At 30.4% G+C, this 24,006-nt stretch overlaps 8 protein-coding genes across 23 annotated transcripts; 5 read left to right on the forward strand and 3 right to left on the reverse strand.

Moving 5' to 3' along the window:
- The first annotated feature begins 59 nt into the window (after nucleotides 1–59).
- Twisted (Protein O-mannosyl-transferase 2) lies at nucleotides 60–3,466 on the forward strand. 3 transcript variants are annotated; one of them, XM_074248056.1, is made up of 9 exons: nucleotides 60–73; nucleotides 275–378; nucleotides 449–532; nucleotides 617–701; nucleotides 773–877; nucleotides 955–1,063; nucleotides 1,134–2,296; nucleotides 2,382–2,791; nucleotides 2,874–3,102. In XM_074248056.1, the coding sequence occupies exons 2-9, from the start codon at nucleotides 284–286 to the stop codon at nucleotides 2,977–2,979; spliced, it is 2,157 nt and encodes a 718-aa protein (XP_074104157.1). In that variant the 5' UTR covers nucleotides 60–73; nucleotides 275–283; the 3' UTR covers nucleotides 2,980–3,102. The 3 variants fall into 3 exon arrangements, 2 of the variants coding, with proteins under 2 accessions (XP_074104157.1, XP_074104156.1); XR_012479792.1 differs by lacking the exon at nucleotides 60–73 and adding an exon at nucleotides 3,122–3,466 and having other exon boundaries at nucleotides 135–378; nucleotides 2,874–3,034; XM_074248055.1 differs by lacking the exon at nucleotides 60–73 and having other exon boundaries at nucleotides 135–378.
- On the forward strand, nucleotides 3,424–7,484 carry LOC141530756 (transmembrane protein 8B). 3 transcript variants are annotated; one of them, XM_074248059.1, is made up of 5 exons: nucleotides 3,424–3,534; nucleotides 4,244–4,389; nucleotides 4,792–5,069; nucleotides 5,286–5,933; nucleotides 6,043–7,484. In XM_074248059.1, the coding sequence occupies exons 2-5, from the start codon at nucleotides 4,340–4,342 to the stop codon at nucleotides 7,053–7,055; spliced, it is 1,989 nt and encodes a 662-aa protein (XP_074104160.1). In that variant the 5' UTR covers nucleotides 3,424–3,534; nucleotides 4,244–4,339; the 3' UTR covers nucleotides 7,056–7,484. The 3 variants fall into 3 exon arrangements, with proteins under 3 accessions (XP_074104160.1, XP_074104159.1, XP_074104158.1); XM_074248058.1 differs by lacking the exon at nucleotides 3,424–3,534 and adding an exon at nucleotides 3,576–3,867; XM_074248057.1 differs by lacking the exon at nucleotides 3,424–3,534 and adding an exon at nucleotides 4,464–4,724 and having other exon boundaries at nucleotides 3,902–4,389.
- A 116-nt stretch (nucleotides 7,485–7,600) lies between these two features.
- Nucleotides 7,601–9,405, reverse strand: LOC141530767 (uncharacterized). The gene is made up of 6 exons (XM_074248082.1): nucleotides 9,325–9,405; nucleotides 8,921–9,233; nucleotides 8,754–8,842; nucleotides 8,463–8,679; nucleotides 8,251–8,392; nucleotides 7,601–8,172 (listed from the first exon to the last, which is right to left on the reverse strand). The coding sequence occupies exons 3-6, from the start codon at nucleotides 8,840–8,842 to the stop codon at nucleotides 7,775–7,777; spliced, it is 846 nt and encodes a 281-aa protein (XP_074104183.1). The 5' UTR covers nucleotides 8,921–9,233; nucleotides 9,325–9,405; the 3' UTR covers nucleotides 7,601–7,774.
- Nucleotides 9,406–10,174: 769 nt separating this feature from the next.
- LOC141530773 (uncharacterized) lies at nucleotides 10,175–11,025 on the forward strand. 2 transcript variants are annotated; one of them, XM_074248089.1, is made up of 4 exons: nucleotides 10,175–10,315; nucleotides 10,372–10,555; nucleotides 10,630–10,801; nucleotides 10,869–11,025. In XM_074248089.1, the coding sequence occupies exons 1-4, from the start codon at nucleotides 10,175–10,177 to the stop codon at nucleotides 11,023–11,025; spliced, it is 654 nt and encodes a 217-aa protein (XP_074104190.1). The 2 variants fall into 2 exon arrangements, with proteins under 2 accessions (XP_074104190.1, XP_074104189.1); XM_074248088.1 differs by having other exon boundaries at nucleotides 10,372–10,550; nucleotides 10,625–10,801.
- Nucleotides 11,026–11,114: 89 nt separating this feature from the next.
- Nucleotides 11,115–15,399, reverse strand: LOC141530760 (L-asparaginase). 6 transcript variants are annotated; one of them, XM_074248067.1, is made up of 9 exons: nucleotides 15,213–15,399; nucleotides 13,664–13,931; nucleotides 13,489–13,600; nucleotides 13,269–13,383; nucleotides 12,850–13,186; nucleotides 12,425–12,739; nucleotides 12,057–12,352; nucleotides 11,809–11,982; nucleotides 11,115–11,739 (listed from the first exon to the last, which is right to left on the reverse strand). In XM_074248067.1, exons 2-9 carry the CDS (start codon nucleotides 13,821–13,823, stop codon nucleotides 11,383–11,385), a joined length of 1,866 nt encoding a protein of 621 aa, XP_074104168.1. In that variant the 5' UTR covers nucleotides 13,824–13,931; nucleotides 15,213–15,399; the 3' UTR covers nucleotides 11,115–11,382. The 6 variants fall into 6 exon arrangements, with proteins under 6 accessions (XP_074104168.1, XP_074104166.1, XP_074104164.1 ...); XM_074248065.1 differs by lacking the exon at nucleotides 15,213–15,399 and adding an exon at nucleotides 14,323–14,610 and having other exon boundaries at nucleotides 13,664–13,926; XM_074248063.1 differs by lacking the exon at nucleotides 15,213–15,399 and adding an exon at nucleotides 14,323–14,610.
- A 305-nt stretch (nucleotides 15,400–15,704) lies between these two features.
- Saysd1 (SAYSVFN motif domain containing 1) lies at nucleotides 15,705–16,701 on the forward strand. Its single transcript, XM_074248095.1, has 2 exons — nucleotides 15,705–16,042; nucleotides 16,164–16,701. Exons 1-2 carry the CDS (start codon nucleotides 15,911–15,913, stop codon nucleotides 16,494–16,496), a joined length of 465 nt encoding a protein of 154 aa, XP_074104196.1. The 5' UTR covers nucleotides 15,705–15,910; the 3' UTR covers nucleotides 16,497–16,701.
- On the reverse strand, nucleotides 16,487–20,421 carry LOC141530766 (uncharacterized). Of its 6 annotated transcripts, none has more exons than XM_074248080.1 (10): nucleotides 20,316–20,421; nucleotides 19,859–19,941; nucleotides 19,661–19,776; nucleotides 18,811–19,006; nucleotides 18,009–18,650; nucleotides 17,802–17,926; nucleotides 17,485–17,706; nucleotides 17,058–17,408; nucleotides 16,907–16,988; nucleotides 16,487–16,824 (listed from the first exon to the last, which is right to left on the reverse strand). In XM_074248080.1, the coding sequence occupies exons 5-10, from the start codon at nucleotides 18,290–18,292 to the stop codon at nucleotides 16,620–16,622; spliced, it is 1,269 nt and encodes a 422-aa protein (XP_074104181.1). In that variant the 5' UTR covers nucleotides 18,293–18,650; nucleotides 18,811–19,006; nucleotides 19,661–19,776; nucleotides 19,859–19,941; nucleotides 20,316–20,421; the 3' UTR covers nucleotides 16,487–16,619. The 6 variants fall into 6 exon arrangements, with proteins under 6 accessions (XP_074104181.1, XP_074104177.1, XP_074104179.1 ...); XM_074248076.1 differs by adding an exon at nucleotides 19,301–19,527 and having other exon boundaries at nucleotides 18,009–19,006; XM_074248078.1 differs by having other exon boundaries at nucleotides 18,009–19,006; nucleotides 19,665–19,776.
- Nucleotides 20,422–20,687: 266 nt separating this feature from the next.
- LOC141530753 (uncharacterized) lies at nucleotides 20,688–23,927 on the forward strand. Its single transcript, XM_074248051.1, has 5 exons — nucleotides 20,688–20,828; nucleotides 20,904–21,091; nucleotides 21,325–21,480; nucleotides 21,561–21,725; nucleotides 21,818–23,927. Exons 2-5 carry the CDS (start codon nucleotides 20,918–20,920, stop codon nucleotides 23,642–23,644), a joined length of 2,322 nt encoding a protein of 773 aa, XP_074104152.1. The 5' UTR covers nucleotides 20,688–20,828; nucleotides 20,904–20,917; the 3' UTR covers nucleotides 23,645–23,927.
- The last annotated feature ends 79 nt before the right edge of the window (nucleotides 23,928–24,006 follow it).

The following is a 24,006-nucleotide window of genomic DNA, read 5'->3' on the forward strand; positions in this document are numbered from 1 at the left end:
CAAATTACTTAAAAATTTTTTTCATTAATTTTTCATTCGAATTTTTCACCTGGGTAATTAGTCGTACCTGTAGGTAAGTTACCGTTTGATTACTTTGACGTTTACATTCCATTCCACGTAATAAGAGTTAAAAAAACCAGTCAACAAGTTGTCTAATCATGTACCGTTAGACTCAAATAAAAAAGTGTATACCAAGATGAATTTATGTGAAAGAAAACAGTACTTTTTAAATATTTTATGATAATTTATTTATTTATTATTTTTAATTATATAGTTTATAAGCATGACAAGCTCTAATAGTAATGTTAATTCAAAAAAAGTACTTACTCCTGATCGTAAATTAAAATCAAAGAATAATGCGGAAAAATCTCCTGACACGTACGTACATTATTTAAATTTAATAAACTAATAAAAAATAAATAATTAATTATTTATCTTTTATTTACAGAGGATGGTGGTTAGTTTTTGGAGTAATTATTCTTCTTACTCTTATAACTAGATTTTATAATGTCACTGAACCTCAACATGTTTGGTAAGTAAATAATATGTTTACCAGTAATAATAATAATTTTACTATTTGTATTACTAAATTTAATGCTATAATTATTAATTACAGCTGGGACGAGACACATTTTGGAAAAATGGGAAGCTGGTATATCAACAGAACGTTTTTCTTTGATGTTCATCCACCTCTTGGAAAAGTATTTTGTTTTATTTTTTTTTTTATTGACAAATTAATTAAATAATTAATTTTTTTTTATTTAAAACATAGATGTTAATTGCATTATCTGGATACTTAACCGGATATGATGGTACATTTCCATTTGAAAAACCTGGAGATAAATTCGGAGATGCTAAATACGCAGGAATGCGAGTGGTAAATTATTTTATTCTTTTTATTACTCAAATATACTTTTATGAGTAACTTTATAAATAAATAAAACTAATTTATAGTTCTGTACGTTTTTGGGAGCAACGATTGTACCTTTAGCGTTTTTAACAATATGGGATTTAACCAAATCAATCCGTGCTGCTGCATTATCAGCAATGTTTATTTTATTTGGTAAGAATCTCCAATCATTTATTTTTAAATGCAAAAGATTTTTATAAATCATCAATAATTATTTTTCTAGACGTCGGCTTGGTAACTCTGAACAGATACATTTTATTGGATCCGTTGTTATTGTGTTTTATGATGTCAGTAACTTGGGGAATGGCGCGAGTCAGTTCTCTGAAGGATCAAGCATTTACAAAAATCTGGTGGGGTTGGTTGTCCTTCACTGGAATATCCCTAGCTTGTACAATGGGAGTTAAATTTGTCGGATTATTTGTCGTACTATTAGTCGGTTTATTTACAATAAGCGAGCTCTGGAGAGAACTAGGTGATTTGTCACAACCTGTTACAAATGTAGGCAAACATTTACTAGCAAGGATTTTGTGCTTGATAATCTTGCCAATTATTTTATACATGGTCTTCTTTTTCATCCATCTGATTGTTTTGAACAAGAGTGGAAGTGGTGATGGATTTTACAGCTCCGAGTTTCAGTCTCTATTACAAGGCAATTCACTTCACAACGCTTCCATGCCGAGAGAGCTCTCATACGGTGCTACGATTTCACTAAAAAATCATCGTACAGGTGGTGGATATTTACATTCGCACTGGCATCTGTATCCAGAAGGTGTTGGTGCTCGACAACAACAAATCACAACCTACTCCCATAAAGACGACAATAATTTATGGCTTGTCAAGAAATTTGATACTGATAAACTACCGGCTGAACCTGAGCTGGTAAAGCACGGAGACCTCGTTCGTTTGGAGCACGTTATCACAGGTCGCAATTTACACTCGCACAAAGAAATAGCTCCAGTTTCAAAAAAACACTATCAAGTAACAGGCTACGGTGAAAATGGTACAGGTGATGCTAATGACGTATGGAAAATTTTGATATCTAACGGCAAAGATGGTGATATTATTCAGACAGTTACCAGTAAACTCAAGTTCGTTCATTATCTCCATCACTGTGCACTAACGTGTAGTGGTAAAACTCTACCTAAGTGGGCTTACAGTCAACAAGAAGTCTCATGTAATCCTAATATGAGAGACAAAAATGCCTTGTGGAATATTGAAGATAATAGGTATCCTAAATTACCTAACGTTAGTTTTCAAGTATACGCACCAGGATTTCTTGCTAGATTTATCGAATCGCATGCGGTAATGCTTCAAGGGAATTCAGAATTAAAAGTTAGAGAGGGTGAAGTTACTTCTCGTCCTTGGCAATGGCCTATTAATTACAGAGTAAGAAAATACAATTATGATAATATGATAATATAGTAGTTATTGTTTTTTTATGATTATTAATAAATTTTAAAATGTTTTCTAGGGGCAATTTTTCTCAGCAAATAATCATCGAGTTTATTTGCTAGGAAATCCAATTATATGGTGGGGAAATATAGTTTTTCTATTTATATTTGCCCTGATATATTTATATACTGCAGTAAGAGAGCAAAGAGGCTGCGAAGATGACCCAAAAGTTGTTGCTGAAATAGATAAATTAAAAACAGCAGGCAGCTGGTTATTCATTGGATGGCTTTTACATTACGTTCCTTTTTGGGCAATGGGACGAGTACTATACTTTCATCATTACTTCCCGGCTTTAATGTATAGCTCTATGCTCACCGGTATAACGATAAGTTTTATCATCGATTCGCTATTCTTTTTACTCCCACAGAGAATCGCAAACACTATTTATCATCTTATTCTTGGAACAGTTACTTCCGTGACTATCTACAGGTTTTTATTTTTTTTTTTTTTTATATTCTTTTATTCCGAAGAGTGTAATGTTTAATATTTAATCTATAACTTTATTCTTCAGCTTCTATTTATTCTCGCCGTTGGCTTACGGAATGGACGGATCAAATTCGGATTCTGTCGTTAATCCTATGCTTGGGCTACGCTGGCTCGACTCATGGGAATTCTAAACAAAAAAAATTATAAATGAAAAAAAAAAAATTTATGAGATTATTGAAGAGATAGGTACAAATTGATAAATCTAATTTATATTTTATACTTTTATAAAAGAAATAAAATAACTTTTTTTACAATTCTTCTCTCTAATTTAAGTCTATAGAATGTGAATAGACGTGAGTTATTCTATCTCATTAAACAAATATAAATAAATGTATCAAAAAATCAATTGATCCGTTGCGACGAATAATATACGTCAAGTTCAATGAAAAGACGCGCAGGTGCAAAGTTGTATCAGCTGTAGATTGTTGTTGCTAGCTAGCTGGAACTTCATTAGTAGCAGTGTCCACGTTTTAAACGTCACAAGTTAAGTCTAGCGCTGATATAATAGTTAATGAAAAAAGGGTCATCGTGCGTTTAACAAGTTTTAAATTGATACTCAACGCTGTGTACTGATTAAAAAAAAAAAAAAAAAAAAAAAAAAAAAAAAAAAGAGAATAACAGCACTAGCTAAATAAAACAGTAAGAAGCTGAGAATCAACCAGTTAATACCACAACAAACCAATGTGGTACTTGTTTTTTTTTTTTTTTTTTTTTTAGGTAAATATTCACAGTGACAGTCGCGTGTGATTTTGCGCGAATCAATACACTAAATTATTCAAAATCAATTGTCCACTTTTTTCTCCCATTTATATTTTAATTTCGTTTAATAATTTAAAATAACTAAATTTATTTACGTCATGTTTCAAATAATTGATTGATCAATTAAAAGTAATGAAAAACTACTTTGGAAAGTTAACTTTAATCAATAAGAAAAAAAAATTCTTGTCATTCTATCAGCTAAAAAAAAAAGTAATACAATAAATATTGACGATTTATGAATATTAAAAAAACATTATAAGGTAAGTGTTGAATCCAATATATTAGAGTAGTATATTGAGCTGATGCAGTCAAAGTGACGCAACGGATGATCTCATAAAACTTTTAAAAAATTAATTCAATGAATAGACCGCTCGGAGTTCTATCTAACACTCAGTTCTATGACTCGCTTGGATTTAGAATAGAGTAAAAGAAATTTGAAACTGTTGGGATTAAAATTTATTTAAATTGTTTATGCTTATATCAATTAAATCATTAAATTTTTATTTATTTTTTTCACGCGAATTAATTCCGAAGTTCATGCAATTATCTTTTCATCCTAATTTTTATATCTAGATTTATATTTATATCGGTTTGACTTTATGCGTCACTGATTGATAAGTTATCTTATACCTCCAGGGTTTCAATGACACTATTATCTGTTATGAAGATGATTTTCTGTCGGTGAAATGGACTTTAAAATGCACAGTTATGATTCCAAAATAAATAAATTGAATGAATTTGTATTCTTCCTCGCAACCATGCAGCTCACGATATAAATTGAGGTAATTTATCAATTAAAAATAGTTTAATATTTGTTTGTATTTTTATCATATATATTTATTTAACGTGGCTACAGGTAAATGTACTGCTTACCTTGGGTTTATAAATAAATACTTCTGGTAAAGTGGAATGAGACTGAATTAAACTGCTCTAATATGTTGAAGCGTAAAATAAATTTACTATTGATTATTTGGTCACTTATTAATATTATTTTATGCGGCGAGTTAACTAAAATTTCGCAACAACCATCTAACGTCCTTGAAGATTTCTTCGGGTATCGTCATATTTCTATTATTCACTTCACTATACCGGAAAATGTTATCAAAGCGGTCTTCAAGTAAGATGATAATTATTTTTATCAAACAAATAATAAAAAAAATAAAAAATAATTTATTATTTTACAGGTTCACTGCTAAAGAAGCTAAGACTGGAGGATTGGGTAATTGTTCGCCGCGAGATGTTTCTGTTTACTTAAAGTCCGGAAGTATTCCATTAGTTCATCCGGACGGCTCTAAAATTAGCGCAGAATTGTTAAAAAACCGAAGATCATTTTATGAGCTTAATTTGACAAGCGCTGGCGATCAATATGAAATTTCGGCAACGTCCCCGGCTTCGGGTGATTGGTACGCTATTGCATTTAGATCGTGGACCGATCCTGACTCTGAAAAAATTACTCAACAAGGTAAAACTCATCAGAACAATTATTGGCGCTAATAAGTAGTCTATTGAAGTAATTTTAATTATTAAGAGAATAAGCAAAATTTTTCATATATTTATATATATTATATATATGTATATATGAAAAATATATCAAAATGCATGTGGGTACTCAAATGAAAGCTCTTGATGAGTGTAACATCCAAATGAGAAGTAAATTTATTTTAATAATTATTTCAAGGTATTGGAACAGCATGCGATACAGTTCTGGATGCTGAATTATTTGTAGAACGAGTAGAGCAGTCGTTATTTGCAAAGAAAAACGATGACAATACAGTAACATTAAATGATAAGTCATTGGATACTGCGATTATTCAATTTTTTGTACCTGAAGATCAACAAATAGTAAATATTTCGTTGATTTCATCATGTGAAGAGTGTAAAGTTGCTGCTAATGTTATCACGAAGGAAACTTTAACCGGTGCATTGATTAATCAATCTGAAACGCCTCTAGTTTTTAAGCCTTATGTTAATTCTTTACATTACTTGACTCTTCGTCTTCTATCGGGTAATGCAACTAACATTTCAATCGCATTACCACTGGACGACTTATCACTAAGCGACAATGCTTATGACATCAACGATGACGTTGTGGCTGTGAATAAAGTACCGCTGACAAGAAAATCTCTTCCAGATTTTTTTTTATTTGATTATGAGCATTTATTGGGTAATTCTAGTAAACCTTCACCCGTTAATATTACGGTTGACAAGCTAACAGTATTAAGTTACCAAGTAGCACCAGTTTATGACGTCGGCGGTACTGTTTCTATTGGTATTAAATTAGTTAAGAAAATCAACAATATTGTTGTAGTCGGATGCATTTCTTTAGGTATTTATTTTTCTTTTTTAAATTATGTTCAGGTTCAGTGATTATAATTAGGACAAATGAATCTTCAATCTCTTCTTTGTATAATTAAATTAAAATAAATTTTTTTCAGGATATTATGCAGGAATCACGGCAGGCGGAGGATGTATAAGACAAAATTCAATAACAGCCGCCGATTTGTGGTCAAACAATACAAAACCAACAATTATTCACATTCCATATCCAGAGCCCGGCACTTGGCATCTGAGTATGAAAGCTTTTTACGTAGAACCTAAGTGCAATTGTTCTGAAGAATGTCGTACAACTGGGTGTAAATTATGCAGCTGCATGAATGAAACGACGACGAAAGTAGAAACCAATATAGCTTCATCACCGTGCATCGAGGGACATTGCAATTCAAATGGTCGGTGTCTTCATTACATGAACGGTGGATCTGTATTCTCAGCATGTTATTGCAATGGTGGATATCGCGGATTCGACTGCGCGGATGACACTTACGTTCTAACTGGTGGAAGTATTCTTGTGCGCTTATTGCTTCTCACATTGAGTAATTTAGCATTTTTAGCATCAAGTTATGTAGCGTTCCGCCGAGAATACTACACGGAAGCTGTCGTCTACGTCTCGGTGATGTTCTTCTCAACATTTTATCATGCTTGCGAAGCCGGAGAAAATATTATGAGTTTCTGTATCACGAAGCTCAGCGTACTGCAGTTCTGCGATTTTTACAATGCTCTTTTGTCAATCTGGGTGACTCTGGTAGCGATGGCGTCATTTGGACCGAGGCTCACGGCTTTCTGTCAAATTAGTGGAGCAATTATCCTTGCTCTGGGTGCTGAGTTAGATCGTACAGCTCTCTGGGTCTTTCTGCTGCCTGCTATCACTGGCTCCATTTTAATCGGAGTATCTTGGGGCTTACGCTGTCGAAGACAACGAAACTTTGGATACCCCGCATCAAGATACCGCAATGTTTATCTTCCAACTGGACTTGGTCTCGTTTCTGTCGGCTTAATTTGCTACGCATTTCTTCAGACGCGTCGTAATTATCATATTATTCACAGTTTTTGGCATGTTTGCATCGCATTGAGTGTGGTTTTACTTCTTCCTAAGCGTAAACATATGAAATAGTATCGGAGATCGCTGGACAACGATTATGAGTCTTGCGACGAAGCTATTCGTGCATTCTCTTCACCCGTTGTCAGCGATTTTGATCAAGAATGTGATTTGAGTGATTCGTTTTTACAAGCATTGGATGAATGAGAGTGATGAACACTCTTATATAAATATAAATAATTGTGATTTGAGATGATAAATAAATTACACAAACTTTATTGTGATCTAATAAGTATATTTTACACTTTTGTGTGCTGATGTTAAATATCTTTATATTTGTATAGAATACACTTGATGCACAAAGTATAAGATAAAAAAATATTAATATATATATATATATATTGTGACTATTATCTTCCAATGAATATTTATTTATTAAATATTTTTCTCATACTGTGAATTATTTTTATTTATTGTATTTAAAAATCTATCGACTATTAGACAAAGTTTATAATTAAAAGAAGTATATATTTATATATTCAATAAACACAAACTGATAATAATTCATGAGTAGATTTTTTTTCATAATTATATTTATATTTATCTATAACTATTTTATTTTTTATATTGAGAAATATGATTATTAAGTGGATATTATATTGTTATTCGATGGCTTTCAATGGCATAGGGCACATTTAAGATTATTGTATCATATTACTTCAACTATTTATAATAATTAATAAATCATTGTTATGTTATATTATATTATTTGATTATATAGTGATAAAAAATAATTAAGCAGCCGCCGATGGTGCAGTAGGTTGAGAATCTGGACTGTTAACAGTAGTGAGAAGATTGGAAACTAGACGTGCTATGGAATCCATTGAAAAGCCACATTGTCGGTAAAGTCTCGAACAATTTTGTCCTTTTCTTCCTGCCTCGATAGCTTCTTGAATAGCTGTTCCACGCATTGCAGTGCGGAATACCTGGTTCGTCGTTACAGTATCTACTAATCGGTCAAATGAAGACACTTTTTCTTCATCGTCAATGTCATTAGCTGACCGCGTTGTTTCGGCAGCTCTTTTTGAGTAAGTACAGACAGCTCGTTGCATACAAGTTGTGGTGTCAATTCCGTGACGAATTAAAACGTCATCAATTTTCGTCATTGAATTAACAAATCCTCCTTCGTCGCCTGAAAAATTTAGCAATTATTTAGAATAATTATCTTATTTAAGAAGAAATAAATAAATATATTATTTTGAGTAGTTACTTCTTGCATATTGTCCATAGCTTCCACTGAGAAGAAGTAATAACTTTGGAATAATCAAAATAGTTCCCACTCCAATTACAGCGCCAAGTACTAAACCGCCTAGATCAACTTTTCCTGGTGCATAAGAAGATACTCCATAGCCCTGATAAGTATTAATTTATTTTTAGTAAATTATTGATAAAAAGAATTTTATTGTTAAGTTTTTGACTTACAGAGCTTGTGCCGACTCCAGTAAATCCGAATCTTGGTTCTTGATTGCGGTCAATTAGAACGTTTGATCCGTCAGGTCCAGAAGAACTTCTGGATACTGAAGAAGCGTTTTCACTACGATGTTGCGACGGTGATTGATATTTCTGTTGTGATGCGACGGCCATTTGATCTTGAGATTTTTCCATTTTATCAAGATAGTCTATAGAACTTGGTACAAATCTAAAATATTTATTATCATTAATCATCAATAATTTTTATTGTTAAATTTTATAGAAATAAAACAAATTAATTACCCTCCCATGTCGTATTTTGGTGAACAATAAACACTATTAATTAAAAAAACAGCCATTAAGGCTAAAATCTTGAAGCTCACAGTATTCATCTGAAAAAAGTTTAATAAAATATAAAATTTCTTCTGAAGAAATGAAAAGAAACAATATTTATAGTTTAAAGTACGTACCTTGACATTTATTTATGAGGATCTCCAAAAATATAATGTCTGTGTGAAAAATTTATTCCAACTGAAGTAAAAAGTACGTGTCGGGTAAATATATAGGTACTGAGGGTAATGACGACGACGGTCAAAGATAATTGCTCTCCTAGTTTCGCTTTCGTCTTTGTAGATTTCCATAGAACAAAGTCGCAGCCCGTGACATCCCCTCCGCACATGCCAAAAGACTTTTACTCTCATCTTCTAAAGAATGATTTTGAACAAATAAAAATTTGGTCCTGCGTGTCATGACGAAAGACTTTTTAGTAAAAAATTAGCTAAACTAAACAATTAAAATAAGTATTAAAATATTACAACAGCTTAGTTTTTTAAGAAAATCATTTTTTCTAATAGTTTTAATTAAAAATCATAACCTATTTCTTCATTGTTCTTCTTCTGGGGGATTTTTTGCGACCTCCACATTATTTTTGATACGCGTACTTACTATTCAACGCTTCAGAGTAGACTAAATCCTCAAAGCTGAAAAATAAAGAGCGTAATTACTAAATATACTACTTTGTTCACATTAATCAAACTTGATAAACATAATTATTGTTTCTAGCAATCTTTTTCATTTATATGAATTAATTATAAAAGTTAAAAAAAAAAAAAAAAAAAACGAAAGTGACATTTTTACTACACACCACTTAAAATAATCTTGTAACATTTAAATTTATTTATTTTTCATATGTGGAAACAATAAGCATAATAAAATTAAAAAACTTTCTTCTCTAAATTGAATCACCTCATTAGAATCTAAAGTAAACATTCAATTTAAAGCAATAAAAGGAAAATTTGATAATGAGCGTTGGAAAACAATCCCATCGTTAAAAGTCGAGTGTTCTAAGGAATTCGTTCTGCCGACTGATTAAGAAAAATGTCACGAAAGCCATAAGCACCGAGCACTTTTATTTTTTTTTTTTTGCACAACGGAAATAAACCATCCATAAGATTATACTTCCATTACTTAATTAACTAGGGGAGTTACTTTGCTATTATTAACAATAAATTTTTTACTTTTAAACAAGGTGAACATTACTGATAATGATTATCACCTTTCTCCACGGAAAAAAATGTTCTTATTTCCGAGGAAGTATAGGAGGGTATTATATACATAGTCGGAAATTTTTTTGCAGAGCCCACACTGCATTGAACTTCTTCTTGTTCGCTATTCTCTAAAACTGGCAAAATTTTGCTCTTTACCGAAGTAAACATACAGTAACCATGAGTTCATCAGTATTAACAATACTATTATTAGTTTTTTTAAATAATTTCTTCATAATGTCCTTGGCAGAGCTCACTCCGGATTTACTGCGAAGAAAACCGCGCTTCATTTCATTTAATTCTGACAAAGGAAAAATAGATGTAAGTACTAAGTTTGTTTAGTAATTAATAGCTAAATTAATAATATAATATTTTAGATTAATTTGGATTTATCAATTCCATTTCTATCAATACCTCTAAATCACGAAGAAGGAGCAGATGGTCCACAACCTCTGGTAAATGTCAATTTGAAATCTGTTGCTATTGCTGGAGTCTTAGCCGGAGTGTCGGCATTTATTTTGCCATTATTTTTCTACAAACCTTCCGCTGAACATCGGTACCGTGAGTTTGATCTAATTTATACTTTGTAACTTCTAATTTAATACATTTTATTTTACTGCTCTAAATTAGTACAGGCCGGAACGATGAGTTTGGATTAAAAGAAGTGGGCCAAGCATTCAATGAATTAATGTTGGGAAATAATTATGTGACACCGTGTCTTCAATACGCAGTTTGTAGTGCTGTTGCTAAAATTAATCATGCTAGAGTTTTATCAAGCAGTGATAAAATAATTGACGGAATAGCCAAGTAATTAAATTATATTACTATAATCTCAGTATGAAGTGATAATTAATTAATTAATTTTTTTTAACAGCCTCGGGTGGTTTAAAAACGTTACCCATGGTACAGCGATACAAGAAGCGATCGATATAGGCCGACAATCCAATTCTGGGTGTTCTTATTTGTTTAAAGGATGCAAAATGCCTGCAGATACTCTTGAGACAATGTTGAATGAGTTAGGAGTTTATTGATAGTATTAACTATCACATTTAACTGCTGATTTAAATTAAAAATATGTACCTACTATTAATATTAGTTTAGGATAATTAAGATTATAAACTTTGTTAAAAATAAATAAAATTATAAATTATTTAAATTTAGTTGTTACATCAGTTTTTTTTTAGTAATATTAACAAACTTCTGTAATAACCACCAACGACATGACAATTTACTTTCATTGTTCAGATGCGCACAGCGTAAAAAAAAATGTCTTATCATCGGAGTCTATAGAGACGTAAAGACACCAGATACGCATCGAGAAATTGTCAAGAAAATTTTTTACTTTCTCTTGTTATTAGATTAATGTTAAAATCATCAGTAAAATTATGCTACGTCGTAATATTATTAGAATTATTTGTAAAACTGGTATTTGCTAAAATTTTAAGTACATTTTTTGCACTAACAATCCTTGCTAGCACAAATGGTGTATGACCTAACATATCTGTAGACTCAGGATCGCTTCCATGCTCCATTAGAAAGCGTACGATTGAGGATTTATTATGAAGCGCTGCATTATGAAGGGCCGTACGACCGGAAACATCTGGTTGCGATAAATCTGCACCAGCTATATTGTATGACTGGAGACGTTTAAGGCAGCCAAAAGCAGCTGCATTGCATAATTTTTGTCCTATTAATAGAGGACTCTCATGAAGGTGTGCTCCACATTGGCGAAGTAATTTAATTATCTATAATGATAAAGCGAATTTAATTAATAAATTTATTGATTTAATAAATGATAAAAAAAAATAAATTACTTCATGATGGTCATTTTCTACAGCTTCAGTAAGTGGAGTGCGATCAAATCTATCTTTTATATGAACATTGGCACCCATTTCTAATAAAACTCTAACTAATTTGATGTCGCCTTCACAACAAGCGATGTGTAAAACTGTCCGAGAGTCTCCGTTTGTTTGAGATACATCGACACCCTACATATAAAAATAAAATTTATATTTATAATAATTGCAATATTATTTTAATACAAGCCACTTATTGTAAGTACATTATCTTTTAATGATGCGATTTTTTCTATATCTTGACTAATTACAGCATCAATCATCAGCGCAGGAAATATTATCGGTCCGAGTTTATCAAGCTCAGCCTCCGAATTTAAGCCAAGCATACGCATAATTACTTTGCGATTTTGTATCCTGACACTGTGATGAGTTGTGATTTCACCACGTAAATTTGTTTCCATCATGCGTCTCTTGGTGACAATATCCCATTCTGTTTTTGATAATACGTATGCAAGCTTCGTTAAAGCTGCTTCTGGTGTCATGTCATAGCCCAAAGTTACACCTAAGTAAAATTTTAAATTAAAAAAAGTTTTTTTTTTTTTATTTGTAAATTGTAAAAAACTAAATTATTAACCGGCGTCAAGTAATACTTTTCCAGCTTCATAAAGATCTGTAACCCCGTCTTTGTGACACTGAGTGATGTTAATAATAATAACACCGCGTTTTGTAGCATCTCGTAATACATTAAGTATATCTTCGCGATTTCCTGGAATATTTCCAGCTCCGTAAGTCTGAAGAACAACTCCTTCGATGGGTGGCTGAACAAATGCCCTTACTAAGTCAGTTGTAATACTCGGAAAAATTCTAAGTAACCCGACGTTACGGTTTAATGTCTTGTGCACATTAAATTTTTCCAAGGCGCAAGGTCGAAAGATTGACTGATAATTGACTGAAATATATCAATAGGCATATATAATTAATTTATCAGTAGTATGATAATTACTACATCATCGAAAGATAATTTGTTATTTTCAATACGTCAGATCTTTAAATATTTACTTTCGATCTTAATACCAGCGACAGCGAGCGGCGTACAGTTTGGAGATGTAAATGCTTCGAATGATGCAGCAGCAGCTTTACTGGTGCGATTACCTCGCATAAGATACGAACCGAAAAATACACAAACCTCTGGTATGCTGTAAGTACCAGCAATTACTAGAGAAGTCAAAAAATTGTGAAGGCCATCACTGCGCGTATCAAAAATCGGTAGTTGGGAGCCAGTTATCACGACTATTTTTCCGAGCGCCTCGAGCATGAATGAAAGTGCTGACGCAGTGTAACTCAGTGTATCTGTGCCGTGTAGCACGACAAATCCATCGTAATTTTCATATGATTCCTGAGATAAAAATAAAAGGAAAATTAATAAAATAACATTAATAATCTGTAGATTATTAAAACGATAAAGAAGATAATTTTACTTTTATGTCAGTTGCTATTTTTATCCAATCATCCATTGTCATATTACTAGAGTCTAAAAGAGGTGAATATTCCACAATATTGTAAATCACTCGTCGACTATCTGTACCTTTCAATCTAGAATAAAATTTAATCTACACTAATTTTATAAAGAGGAAAGATTTGATTGTTTGTTAATAATAAAAAAAAAAAAATAAATAAATAAATAATTGAACAACTTACGGCAGTACCAGAGAGTCCGAGCATCCTAAAAATTCTTCTACATAATTACGGTCATGCATATGAGGATAACTTTTAACTGTTTCAATAAACGCATTAGGTAATGGTGCTAGAACTTTAAAAAAATGGTTTTAATAAAGAACTTTTCATAAAATTTAATTCTGAAAAAAATCTTTACCTCCTTGTGGATTTCTTATCATTCCAATAGTACCGCCTGTGTAGATAACTAAAACTCTTCTTTCAGGTTTATGTTCACCATTAATATGATTTAAGTGTCCATTAAGGGACTTTTGATTTATTTTTTCACTTTTATTCAATACTATTTTTGTTCCATTCATTTTACTATTTCTTCTTCAATTACTGACAAATTTAATCAGTTTTCTTCAATCGCAATTTGAATTCAAAATATTTTCTCTATTACAATGTACGCGATACAAGCAACTGCGCTGAAATGAATTGTAAATAACTTTTAAATAACATCGCGCATGGTTCAACAAGAATTAGAAAAATCGATCAAGAAGTTAGGGTCGAGGAAGTATATGATGCATTTCAAACTGTCTGAATGCGTCGTAATTTATGTTTATACTTAATAGAACACGTATGATATCTTTATCTAAATAAATAATCAAACATATTATTTCCTCAGGTGATAAACTTATTAAAGATAATGAAATAAATTAAAATTACTCAAAATGATATTTTACATTGTTATTACTTACATTAAACTATTTTGTTACCGAATTTAATTAAAATATTAATTATTAATATTTTTTACAACTTCCCGCATTCCATTTTTAATAAAACTGAAAACTTTCTCTTTCTAATTATCGTACTTACGTGTCTGTTCTATCACTTTTCCTACTCAATTACAATTAATTTTTCCACAATACTTCAATTTAAAATTAACAATTAATAAACAAAAAAAAAACCTGTTAATTTCTACAATTTTTTCAAAATAATTAATTGAAGTTTTTATTGCTAAATAAGAAATTCTTTAAATTGTACTAAAATAAATGACCGTACATTAAACGATTCAACACTAGCCGGCTTCAGTTTAACTGACGCAATTATCAACAAGTATGTACAGTATTAGATTTTCGGTTTATTTTCAGAATTGTACTGTGAATAAATGCTACTCCACTAGACTAAAATACTGTGTACTCTAACATCATTTTGATTTCATTACCCATAAACAATAATTATTAATATTCCTCTCGCAATCACTGAAAATAAAGAATAAAGTTCAAATAAATTAACTTATCAACGAAATTGACAATATTTATGCAGCTATTATTATTGTTTATAAATACGTGAGAAGTCACAAGTCGAAGGTGTCATGTAGTTGATGAAGATTGACACTTAACCTCTTGCAATTTATCGGGATCAATACAAAGTTAAATTTCACAACTGACATTCAGTATTTTTATTAGTTATTCCCGATAACTATTGACATTTTTCTTCATTCCAACATTGTGAATACATACATTGAAAAATTCAAGGAATTAAACGCTTTAGTATTGCTTGAGTGAATTAATTTAACTTATTAATTCTATAATTAATTGAAAAAATATATTTGTAATAATTTTGTTTCTTTATTACAAATAATTAGTTAGTTATAATAAGTAATTTTTTGACTTCATGATATTTATAGCTAGTTTTTTTTTATAAATCCTCCAACGTTCATAATAATTTAAAAAAAAATAATAAAAAATTAATATACTACTTACTAATTTTTTTTTATTTTTATTAATTATCATTAGTATCAAATTTACACTCCAATTTCTTCATTGAATTTGTTCTCTAAACCTTTGAATGTTTTTAGTTGTAATTTTAAAATTTTCATATTTGATCAATAGCGAAACGAATATACATCGCCTTTTTTTTTTTTTTTTTTTTAATACATGATTTACAATATAAATTTAATACTAGAATTAATTTAACAATTTACATCAACTGTTATTTATATTTATTTTATTTCTCGTTATTAATTCATCATACTGAAGTTAGTGGTCAGCTGTCAATTTTAAAAATTTTTTTAACTAATCAATTACAATAAAAAAATGTTTCTAAAAATTTTCACTTGTAATTTTTATTAATTTTCACATGTGAAACTTTTTAATAATATTTTTTTATAATAATTAAATTGCTATAAAATTCTAAAAGAATTTTTAACATCTGTTAACTTCAGTGTCATATAAATTCTTATGAACAAATAAATATTTTAGAGAAGAAGCACCAAGCACGTTATCATAAATTGATAACAAGTTGATTCCATAAAAAAATTCTAGATGGCATTACATGTTTGAAATGACATTGTCATATGAAAAAATAAAAGAAACAGCTGTTGTAATGTTGCTACGAATAAGAGAATTGTAAACATGTCATGATTTAAATATTATAACAATAGTAATTAAAAAAATATCCGATGGAGGCAAAGCTTGCGGCGTACAGATTACAAAAACGTCGTCAAGCAATGGTTGAGAATGCTAAAAAAACTTTTCATCAAACTCTCACATCCTGGGAAGATAAATCTCGTGCCTATTTAACACGTCGTGAGGTAATAATCTATTTATAAATAAATAATTAATTAATTATTGATAAAATGCAAAAACAAAGGATTGCAAAATTAGATAATACCTTTAAAATATACTTTAACATTAAGAATTAAAAGATTTCAGGACAAGGATGAAATTGAGAGTGTTACCTCTGAAGAGAGTATTGACATATCACCTCCACAAAATCCTGTTATGACCCGACTAATTTATCTTCTGTATTTTTTACTATGGGCAACATTGTATATGGTGGCAATACAATTTGAATTTGGTGCAGTTTACTTTATTTTATCAGCGTTAGTTTTTATATGGAAAAACACACGATCAGGACCAAAGAAAAAGGGTGAAATTAGCGCTTATTCTGTATTTAATCCAAACTGTGAAGCAATTCAAGGTACTATCAATATGGAACAGTTGGAGAGAGAAATGGGCTTTGGAGTACCAGTTCATTCCAGATGAATGTTAATTTTATTTATTATTTATTTTAATGAGTAATTAATTGTGATAAGTCAATTGAGGTGCCTTGTTGAAAAGTACCAATTAATTATTTTTATTAATTATTTAAATTAATTACTTTTTTCATCAAGTCATATCTTGTAATATTTTATCAGCGTCTTCATAACATGCTAATATAGCTTGAAAATAGTCGTCAATTTTATTATTTGCAACTATTGATCGTTGTTCTAATAATGCTATATCTGTTTGTGATTGATTATTTTTGTCAGGGCACAGTAAAGCTTGTTCTAAATCTTTTAGAAAATCATTCATCATTCGTATATCTAATGACCTACAACAAATAATTTTATAGTAAATATAAATTGTTAACTTAATTTTTGTACAATATTATTCTTAATAATTTTTATACTTACTTTAATCTATCAAGATTGTCAATTTTTTTATTAAGGAGAATTCCACCGTTAATTATCCTTTTAATTGTGTTTTTGATGCGATCTATTTGAGTAAAAATAAATGAAACTACTTTGATAAATAAAATCATTAATTTATTTAAATAAAATCTACCTTTTAACACTTGTGAGTCTGGTGAATCAAATTTGTCTAGAGTTTTTATATTTGTATTAAGAGTTAGTGGATCCCATTGGAAGATTGTCATTTCAGAAAGCCTCCACACACTTGTACTCAAAACTTGGGCTAAATTTCTACGATGCAAGTTGTTGATGTCATCATTGTCTTTTAAAGTTGAGGTATTATCAATTCGATGAAATGACAACAAAGTATGTGGAATTAAAAGTTTTAAACGTTGCAGGTTTTTAACATGATTATTTTTATTTTTAAATGTTAAATAATCCTGAGATGCTTCTAGAACAGTTGTAAGTACCATGTCAGATCCTGAAGTTTGAAAAAAACCGTCTCCTGTCGTCAAAAAAATTACTTATATCTAGATGTTAATTTATAATTTATATAAATACATAAAATTTAGTTAACAAACCATCAATAGGATTTTTATCGATTGCCAAGTAAGCAACAATCTTTGATTGATCATAATTCGACAGGGAATGAAAGCAAGAGTCCATATAATCAGCAGAGATGAGAAATATTAAAGTTCTCCTTGGTATCCATTCGTGCTCATTATATATGCGTTGAAATGCTTTAGCTATCGATATTCCAATACCAATGTTTTCGCTGTCAGCCCCCAATACAACATATCTATCTGTTAATAGAATATAAATAATAATTAATGTACACTAGATAATAATTGGTGACATGTATATATGCACATAAATATTTTATCACATGTAATAATACCTGGCTCTTGAGATCCTCGCACTGTAGCAATAACACAACTATCATTTCCGGTGACTTTATTAAAAATATTCAACCCTGAGAGTGATTTTTCAACGGTCTCCAAGGCTTTATTATTCCTCAGGTGTCTATAAATAACAAATAAACAATAAAAATTATAATTTTGTTATGAAACATAAATGCAAACCTTCAATAAAAAATTAAACATACGTGACATCAAGGGAAGATTCAGTAAAGTTTGAATCTTTTAAATTCTGCACTAATTCATTTCTCAAGTAATCCCGACTTTCAAGGCCATTGCCAAACAGTTCAATCTTTTTTTTTTCAGCACGTATTTCAAATACTTGTCCTGCGGCAAAACGTCCAATGAGAAAGCCACAAAGTAAACATAAAAATCCTATGGAAAATAATAAAGAGCAACACATGCGTTTTGTTATAAATTCAGTCGGTTCTCCAAAACCTCGTCCCATTTGAAAACTCAGAACACGGTGCATCTTGACTAATTCACTTAGTCATAAATCATAAGTCCCGTTGATTAGTCATTTAATTATTTAATTAGTTAATTTAAACAACCACTCACAGTAAATATTAAAAATCAATCATTTAATAAATTAAATGAGGTGGCACAACTAAAATGTTTTCATTCCAAAGTCATATGTATATTAACTAAAACAGATCTACCAAGTGTGATAATTGCCACTTTTTCTTTCAAGATCCCCACTCATTTATGACAGAATACAAATATATAATAACATAAAAACTCGACACAAGTATTGATAGATTTTATGGATATCACGTAATTAAATGATAACAAAAAATTGTAATAAATTTTTCTTCTAGACGTTTACTTCGCTTTATTCATGTAGAAAAAAGAAATAAGAATAATTAATAATTATGACACTGAAAAAAGTAACTGGAGTATGAGTGAAGATAGATATGTAATTCGCGATGTGAACACATTGCGAAGAAACGCTTGAAATAAAACTATAATATTTGTTTTTAAAAGACTCACTCTTTTAAACTCTTTGGTGCACTCAACGTCTACGTCTTTCCACTTTCTGGATATATTATAAAAGTATAAATTTATCTTTAAAGCCTCCAACGTTGTATTGGAGTTAAAATCTATTGGAATGTATACTTTATTGACTTGCGTCAACAATCCGCGTGAATTTATGCCTTCTCGTTGTATTTCATTTTTATGTTCATATCTAAAAAAAATACATTTATTAATAGTTATAATAATAATAAATAACAATTAAAATTGGTCAGTTTTTTTTTGTAATTTATTTGAAATAATTTTTACTTTTAAATCTGACCGGTTCATATTTCATGTGTTTTATTTTGAGATAATAAAACTAGCGACGGACTCTGACAATTTATAAATAGTTTGCGCGTTTATTGCGTGTATACAAGCAAGGTTGTTTAACTATAGGCTTTAGAATTTTAAAATATTAATAATTTTTAAATATTAATAGAGTATAGTTAAATAAAAAGATATTTACTTGGACTTTCCTCTCAGTTTTCTTTCATTCTACTATTCGCTTTGTTCTCTGTTTCAATTCTCATTTAAACAGACAATTTTTTTTCCTTTCCTTCTATTTTTTTCCCTTCTATTCGTTGTTTGAAATTTATGTCAATAATTAAATTATTAATTATTTAATACGTTTGTAAAATAAATAAATAAAAATTTTTATCAATAGATTCATTATTCCATGAATAATTTCAACAGCTGAAACGAACGATTCATAGTCTAAATATTCGAAGATGAGATAAGCGTAGCAGGGTGTCAAATAACAATGCATCCACAGCATTACGACTATCATAATTTAATACTTGTATAAATATGTACTTATATAACTTACATACATGAACAGTCCAAGGACATTTATTTGAAGTTTTCATTTGTAAACTAACCACTTGACACGTATACAAAAGCCTTGAGTCAAGGAAATCCTAAATACTTAGAAAATACATTAAGCTGTAAAATGAAAATCAAAACAAAAATAGTGAGGATATTTTAGTAAACCCAAACTTTTGTTAAGGTAATTATATTCGTTTACCTGCTTGTTGAAATTTGTAAGCGTGACCAAATGCCCGTCAACCTACTGGTTACATTCATTCTAATCCCGGAATTCAATAACTGCTAATTATGGGTTGTAAATGAAAAATAGAAACGTAATTAGTAAAAGCTGAAAAACAAAATCCAATCAGGTGATCACAAAAACATTTTTAGGAGCCAGATTTTCAATCCAGGATAAAAGTATTATTATTATTGCCAGTATATTTATATTTATGAAATATATAGATATATTTTATCATTGAATAAAATTTTATCCTAGATTGAAAAACTGGCCCTAAATATTTTTTTAATAAAAATTTATTTGTTGTATAAATTCAAAAAATTTTTAGATGCTAGAAAATTTAGATTTAATGATAAAATTTAAAGTTATAAATCATCTGACTCATTGTAGTTTAACAATTAAGTAATTTTAAATATCGAATTATTTGCATACATACATACATACGGTTTTCTTTTATTCTTTACTAATTATTGTTGTTATTGTTACTTTACAGTGCTTCCATGATACACATAAAAAGAAATAGACGCCGGAAGTATTGAAAGATTGTCTCTAAATTTTATTGGTCCAAAGTATTGAGACGAAACGCCGGTATCAAGTCACGTGATCAGTATACTCGTTCGTGTTTGTGTTGTGGGGAGACCGACCAATGTGCTCTTACTTCTTCCGAATCGGCATCCATCTACGCATGGTATTCATGTGTCTTAAGTCACCGGGAAAGTATAGTTGCGTCGCAGCCATTTTATTACAATTTTCATTGTCTAAAATCATTTGCAATTACGTAGTGTTGTTAAATAATTATAGAAAATATATAATTCTCAGTTGTGATAATTAAAAAAAAGATTTGAATTGTGTTTAAAAGTTTAAAAACAGCATTGTCTGTTTAAAAATAAAAGAACAAAGGACCGTGGTATTTCTTCGTGAGGACAGCTACCTTCTTAGAAGGTTTGAGGTAAATAATTAGACTTAATTTACTAGTAAATATTTTTATAATGCATAATTGTAAATAAATAATTATAATTTTTAGGGAATTGAAGAAAAATGGCAACTGGATTTGAAGATCCGTACTTAACGTGCCCACTGGATGAGGTCCATCGTATTCGTAAGAGCCGTATGCAGTGTCATTTGACCAGATGTTTGAAGAATCACAAGCTGATGGATAAAATAAAATGTCCATTCAATCCTTTGCACATAATTTACCCTAATGAAATGACAGTAAAGTTACATTATTTTTCTTTTGTGTGATATTAAAATTAGTAACCAACTGACAACTTAGTGATGCGCAAATCAATAGACATCAATTTTTAGTTTAAGAATTTTTATATTTAAATCAAGAAGATAAATTTCTTCAAAATTATTTACTTGATTCAAGTAAATTTTTTTTTTTGTGTATTTGAATTTATATAATTATTTATTCTAAATCTAGCCCTGTTTTTCATATTTATTAGCACCACATGACTGTTTGTGAAAGTAACGCCAGTATCGCAGTCCAGAGATTTGATCGGAACGACCAAAAATGTTTCTCAGGAGTTATTTCCGAAAAAGAAGCAATGAGACAACTTGAAGCAGCTTTTGGTTCCTTTAGTAACGAAGTTGAATACAAAGTACGTTTTATTAAGACTAATAATTGTGTAATAATTATTTTTTTCATGATTTGATAATTAAACTAAAATATTACTTACAGCATACCATCGATACCCCAGCTTACGATCCGATTCAAGCTAATATAGACAATCCGCTCTTCCGTACTCTCAACTGCGAGTCTAAATCAAAGAGAAAAGAGTTTCGTTTCAAAGAGCGACAAAGAATTGCAGCAATTGAAGCTGAAAAAAGCAAAAAAATAGTTGAGGTAATTTATTTAAACGAATTTTTATTTTTTTAGAATTAATATACAGTTGTTTATTTATTTAACATTCATTTTTTTTTTTACATTTAAATCAGTCTACACCAGAAGAAGAACGTCCAATGCGTGAGCTCAAACCGATTCGAAGCCATAGTGTCCTAGCCGCTTGTGCAGACGATGATCATCCTAAAGCTGATGACGATGTGCGTCCTCAAGGAAGCATGAATGAAAATGAAGCACAAAAAAGAAAAGTGAGAAATGGTCAAGAAGAGATGAAAAATGGAACTGAAGATAAAACAATCGAAAAAAAATCATCGAATCCCATTAGTAATTTCGATAAATTATCAGTTGAAAATGACATTGATGATATTGCAAAACAGCTTGAACTGTTGTCTCAGAAAGAAAATGAAATTCAACGACAAAGACGAGCATTATTGGAGAAAATGTCGGAACATGCTACTCAAAACCGAATTACAAGCGAATTACTTTCAGAAAAAAAAAGTAATGAATTTGATAATAGAAATCCTTTCAAGATCAACAGTAATGATTCGATGATTAATAAACCAAGTTATCCACTGAGATTAGAAAGATCTTTTGTTCCTGTTAAAAGTGAAGTTGATGTAAAATTAGCTGATGTTGTAACTAACAACCCTCCAAAAGCAGCGTTCGAACTATCATCTCATCTTCAATCATCTGCATGGAATGTTGTTACCAAAAGTAAATTAAATTCGTCGAATAGTTCAACCACTTCAAACATCTCAATATCAAAACCAGCGGAAGTTCCTGTGGATCATCCAATATTTCAACCTGTAGCACAATTAGCGACTCAAACTCCTTCGATTGAAAAAAATTCATCAGAGTGGACTACTGTCTCTCGGTCAAGAAAAGGATCAACTTTATTAGATTCAACTCGAAAACTTCAAACATCACGAGAATCTTCGCCGATCCCTGAAGTTGCTTGGCGTAGAGCAACTGGATTAAAAAAGATGTTGAGCTCTGAAACTCAGTCAATTTCATCATCAGTTCATGAAACTAAATCCTGGCGTAAATTAGATGATTTAAAAGAACCTTTGTCAACAACTGAATCAATACAATTGAATGTTGAAAAATTACATGAACCATCATCAGAACACAAAGATTGGCCAAAAGTAGCTGCACAAAAAGAGGCACCATCAACATTAAAATTAAAATCGCTGAATGATGGTAATTCTCGAGAAATATCACCAGCACATGAAGAAACATCGTGGAATAAAGTCGCTACACTCAGGGAAACTTCAACAACGCCAGAATCAACGCCGTGGACAGTAATGACAAGATCTAAAAAAGTTTCTTCATCTCAGCAATGTACTCAGTGGAAGATAGCACCTGAAACAGTTGAAACTATAGAAATGATTGGATTATCACCAGCTGATATGATTGATTCCCTGAAAAAGTCTAAATTTTCTCACTTGGCTTCGTCTGACGATGATTCTAAATTAAATGAACCTTTGCCCGCATCTGCTTCGAGTTTAATTGACTCTAAGCCCAAGGTTAAACCAGTTTTGAGAGATTCTAGTGAAAAATCTACTTTAGTGTCTACAACAATTACACCATCAAGTGTATCATCAAGTTACAGCACAATGGCGAAAATAACTAAAGACAAGCCTTCAGAAAATTCGCCAATGAAAACTGTACCTTCAGCTAATGAATTTTTGCCGATACCTCGTCGTTCTAAAATGTCTTCAGTGTTGAATTCGCAAAACCTCAACCGAGTTGTGGCTCCTGGAGCAGGACGCGGCATAATCCATACAGTGGATGAAATGAAACACAAGAAGAATGACATACTACTTTCACGTAGATTACGTCCAGGATCTGCAAGCAGTTTTTGTTCGAGCTTTGATCAAATTGAAATCGAAGGTGTTTATGGATATGAAGAAGCAGTTTAATTATTCATACAGTGGCTTAACCATTTATTACTTCATTTCCGAGTTTCTTTTATTACTGAAGTTATTATGATTATTTTTATAATTATTACAATTTTTATTATTTTTTATTTTGTTCCAAGTCGTCAAAACTTGTCAAGTTTTGTCATTATTCATTACATTCCGAGTTTTTAGAGCTTAAAAATAGTTATTAATTTATGTACTACTTACAATCGTTAAAATTAATAATCTATGTAAAACATAGTTATTGATAAATAAAGAATTAATTAATTTTTTTTCAAACAAATATTTTTTATTTACCGAATATGTACTTATGTTCAGAAAATAATTATCAAAAGATTCGAGTGGTATTTAAAAGTTTAAAA

Source organism: Cotesia typhae, unplaced genomic scaffold (genome assembly GCF_013202065.1).
Source record: "Cotesia typhae breed Kobodo isofemale line unplaced genomic scaffold, CoteBio_Ctyphae contig_5, whole genome shotgun sequence".
Classification (NCBI taxonomy): Eukaryota; Metazoa; Arthropoda; class Insecta; order Hymenoptera; family Braconidae; genus Cotesia; species Cotesia typhae.

What these genes read in the sequence shown, in the direction of transcription:
- Saysd1 (XM_074248095.1), top strand. Translation starts at nt 15,911, where the DNA reads ATGGAGGCAAAGCTTGCGGCGTACAGATTACAAAAACGTCGTCAAGCA. An exon ending in CCTATTTAACACGTCGTGAG is followed by an intron (nt 16,043 to 16,163) that starts GTAATAATCTAT and finishes AAAAGATTTCAG; the next exon opens with GACAAGGATGAAATTGAGAG.
- LOC141530773 (XM_074248089.1), top strand. Translation starts at nt 10,175, where the DNA reads ATGAGTTCATCAGTATTAACAATACTATTATTAGTTTTTTTAAATAAT. An exon ending in TTCCGCTGAACATCGGTACC is followed by an intron (nt 10,556 to 10,629) that starts GTGAGTTTGATC and finishes AAATTAGTACAG; the next exon opens with GCCGGAACGATGAGTTTGGA. An exon ending in ATAATTGACGGAATAGCCAA is followed by an intron (nt 10,802 to 10,868) that starts GTAATTAAATTA and finishes TTTTTTTAACAG; the next exon opens with CCTCGGGTGGTTTAAAAACG.
- LOC141530753 (XM_074248051.1), top strand. Translation starts at nt 20,918, where the DNA reads ATGGCAACTGGATTTGAAGATCCGTACTTAACGTGCCCACTGGATGAG. An exon ending in TTTACCCTAATGAAATGACA is followed by an intron (nt 21,092 to 21,324) that starts GTAAAGTTACAT and finishes CATATTTATTAG; the next exon opens with CACCACATGACTGTTTGTGA. An exon ending in GTAACGAAGTTGAATACAAA is followed by an intron (nt 21,481 to 21,560) that starts GTACGTTTTATT and finishes TATTACTTACAG; the next exon opens with CATACCATCGATACCCCAGC.
- LOC141530767 (XM_074248082.1), bottom strand. Translation starts at nt 8,842, where the DNA reads ATGAATACTGTGAGCTTCAAGATTTTAGCCTTAATGGCTGTTTTTTTA. An exon ending in CTGGAGTCGGCACAAGCTCT is followed by an intron (nt 8,393 to 8,462) that starts GTAAGTCAAAAA and finishes AATACTTATCAG; the next exon opens with GGCTATGGAGTATCTTCTTA. An exon ending in CTATGGACAATATGCAAGAA is followed by an intron (nt 8,173 to 8,250) that starts GTAACTACTCAA and finishes TAAATTTTTCAG; the next exon opens with GCGACGAAGGAGGATTTGTT.
- LOC141530760 (XM_074248067.1), bottom strand. Translation starts at nt 13,823, where the DNA reads ATGAATGGAACAAAAATAGTATTGAATAAAAGTGAAAAAATAAATCAA. An exon ending in GATAAGAAATCCACAAGGAG is followed by an intron (nt 13,601 to 13,663) that starts GTAAAGATTTTT and finishes ATTTTTTTAAAG; the next exon opens with TTCTAGCACCATTACCTAAT. An exon ending in AAATAGCAACTGACATAAAA is followed by an intron (nt 13,187 to 13,268) that starts GTAAAATTATCT and finishes TTTTTATCTCAG; the next exon opens with GAATCATATGAAAATTACGA.
- LOC141530756 (XM_074248057.1), top strand. Translation starts at nt 4,543, where the DNA reads ATGTTGAAGCGTAAAATAAATTTACTATTGATTATTTGGTCACTTATT. An exon ending in GTTATCAAAGCGGTCTTCAA is followed by an intron (nt 4,725 to 4,791) that starts GTAAGATGATAA and finishes ATTATTTTACAG; the next exon opens with GTTCACTGCTAAAGAAGCTA. An exon ending in TGAAAAAATTACTCAACAAG is followed by an intron (nt 5,070 to 5,285) that starts GTAAAACTCATC and finishes AATTATTTCAAG; the next exon opens with GTATTGGAACAGCATGCGAT.
- Twisted (XM_074248056.1), top strand. Translation starts at nt 284, where the DNA reads ATGACAAGCTCTAATAGTAATGTTAATTCAAAAAAAGTACTTACTCCT. An exon ending in TTCATCCACCTCTTGGAAAA is followed by an intron (nt 702 to 772) that starts GTATTTTGTTTT and finishes TTTAAAACATAG; the next exon opens with ATGTTAATTGCATTATCTGG. An exon ending in AATACGCAGGAATGCGAGTG is followed by an intron (nt 878 to 954) that starts GTAAATTATTTT and finishes ACTAATTTATAG; the next exon opens with TTCTGTACGTTTTTGGGAGC.
- LOC141530766 (XM_074248078.1), bottom strand. Translation starts at nt 18,292, where the DNA reads ATGCACCGTGTTCTGAGTTTTCAAATGGGACGAGGTTTTGGAGAACCG. An exon ending in GCGAGGATCTCAAGAGCCAG is followed by an intron (nt 17,707 to 17,801) that starts GTATTATTACAT and finishes TTCTATTAACAG; the next exon opens with ATAGATATGTTGTATTGGGG. An exon ending in CGATAAAAATCCTATTGATG is followed by an intron (nt 17,409 to 17,484) that starts GTTTGTTAACTA and finishes TTTTGACGACAG; the next exon opens with GAGACGGTTTTTTTCAAACT.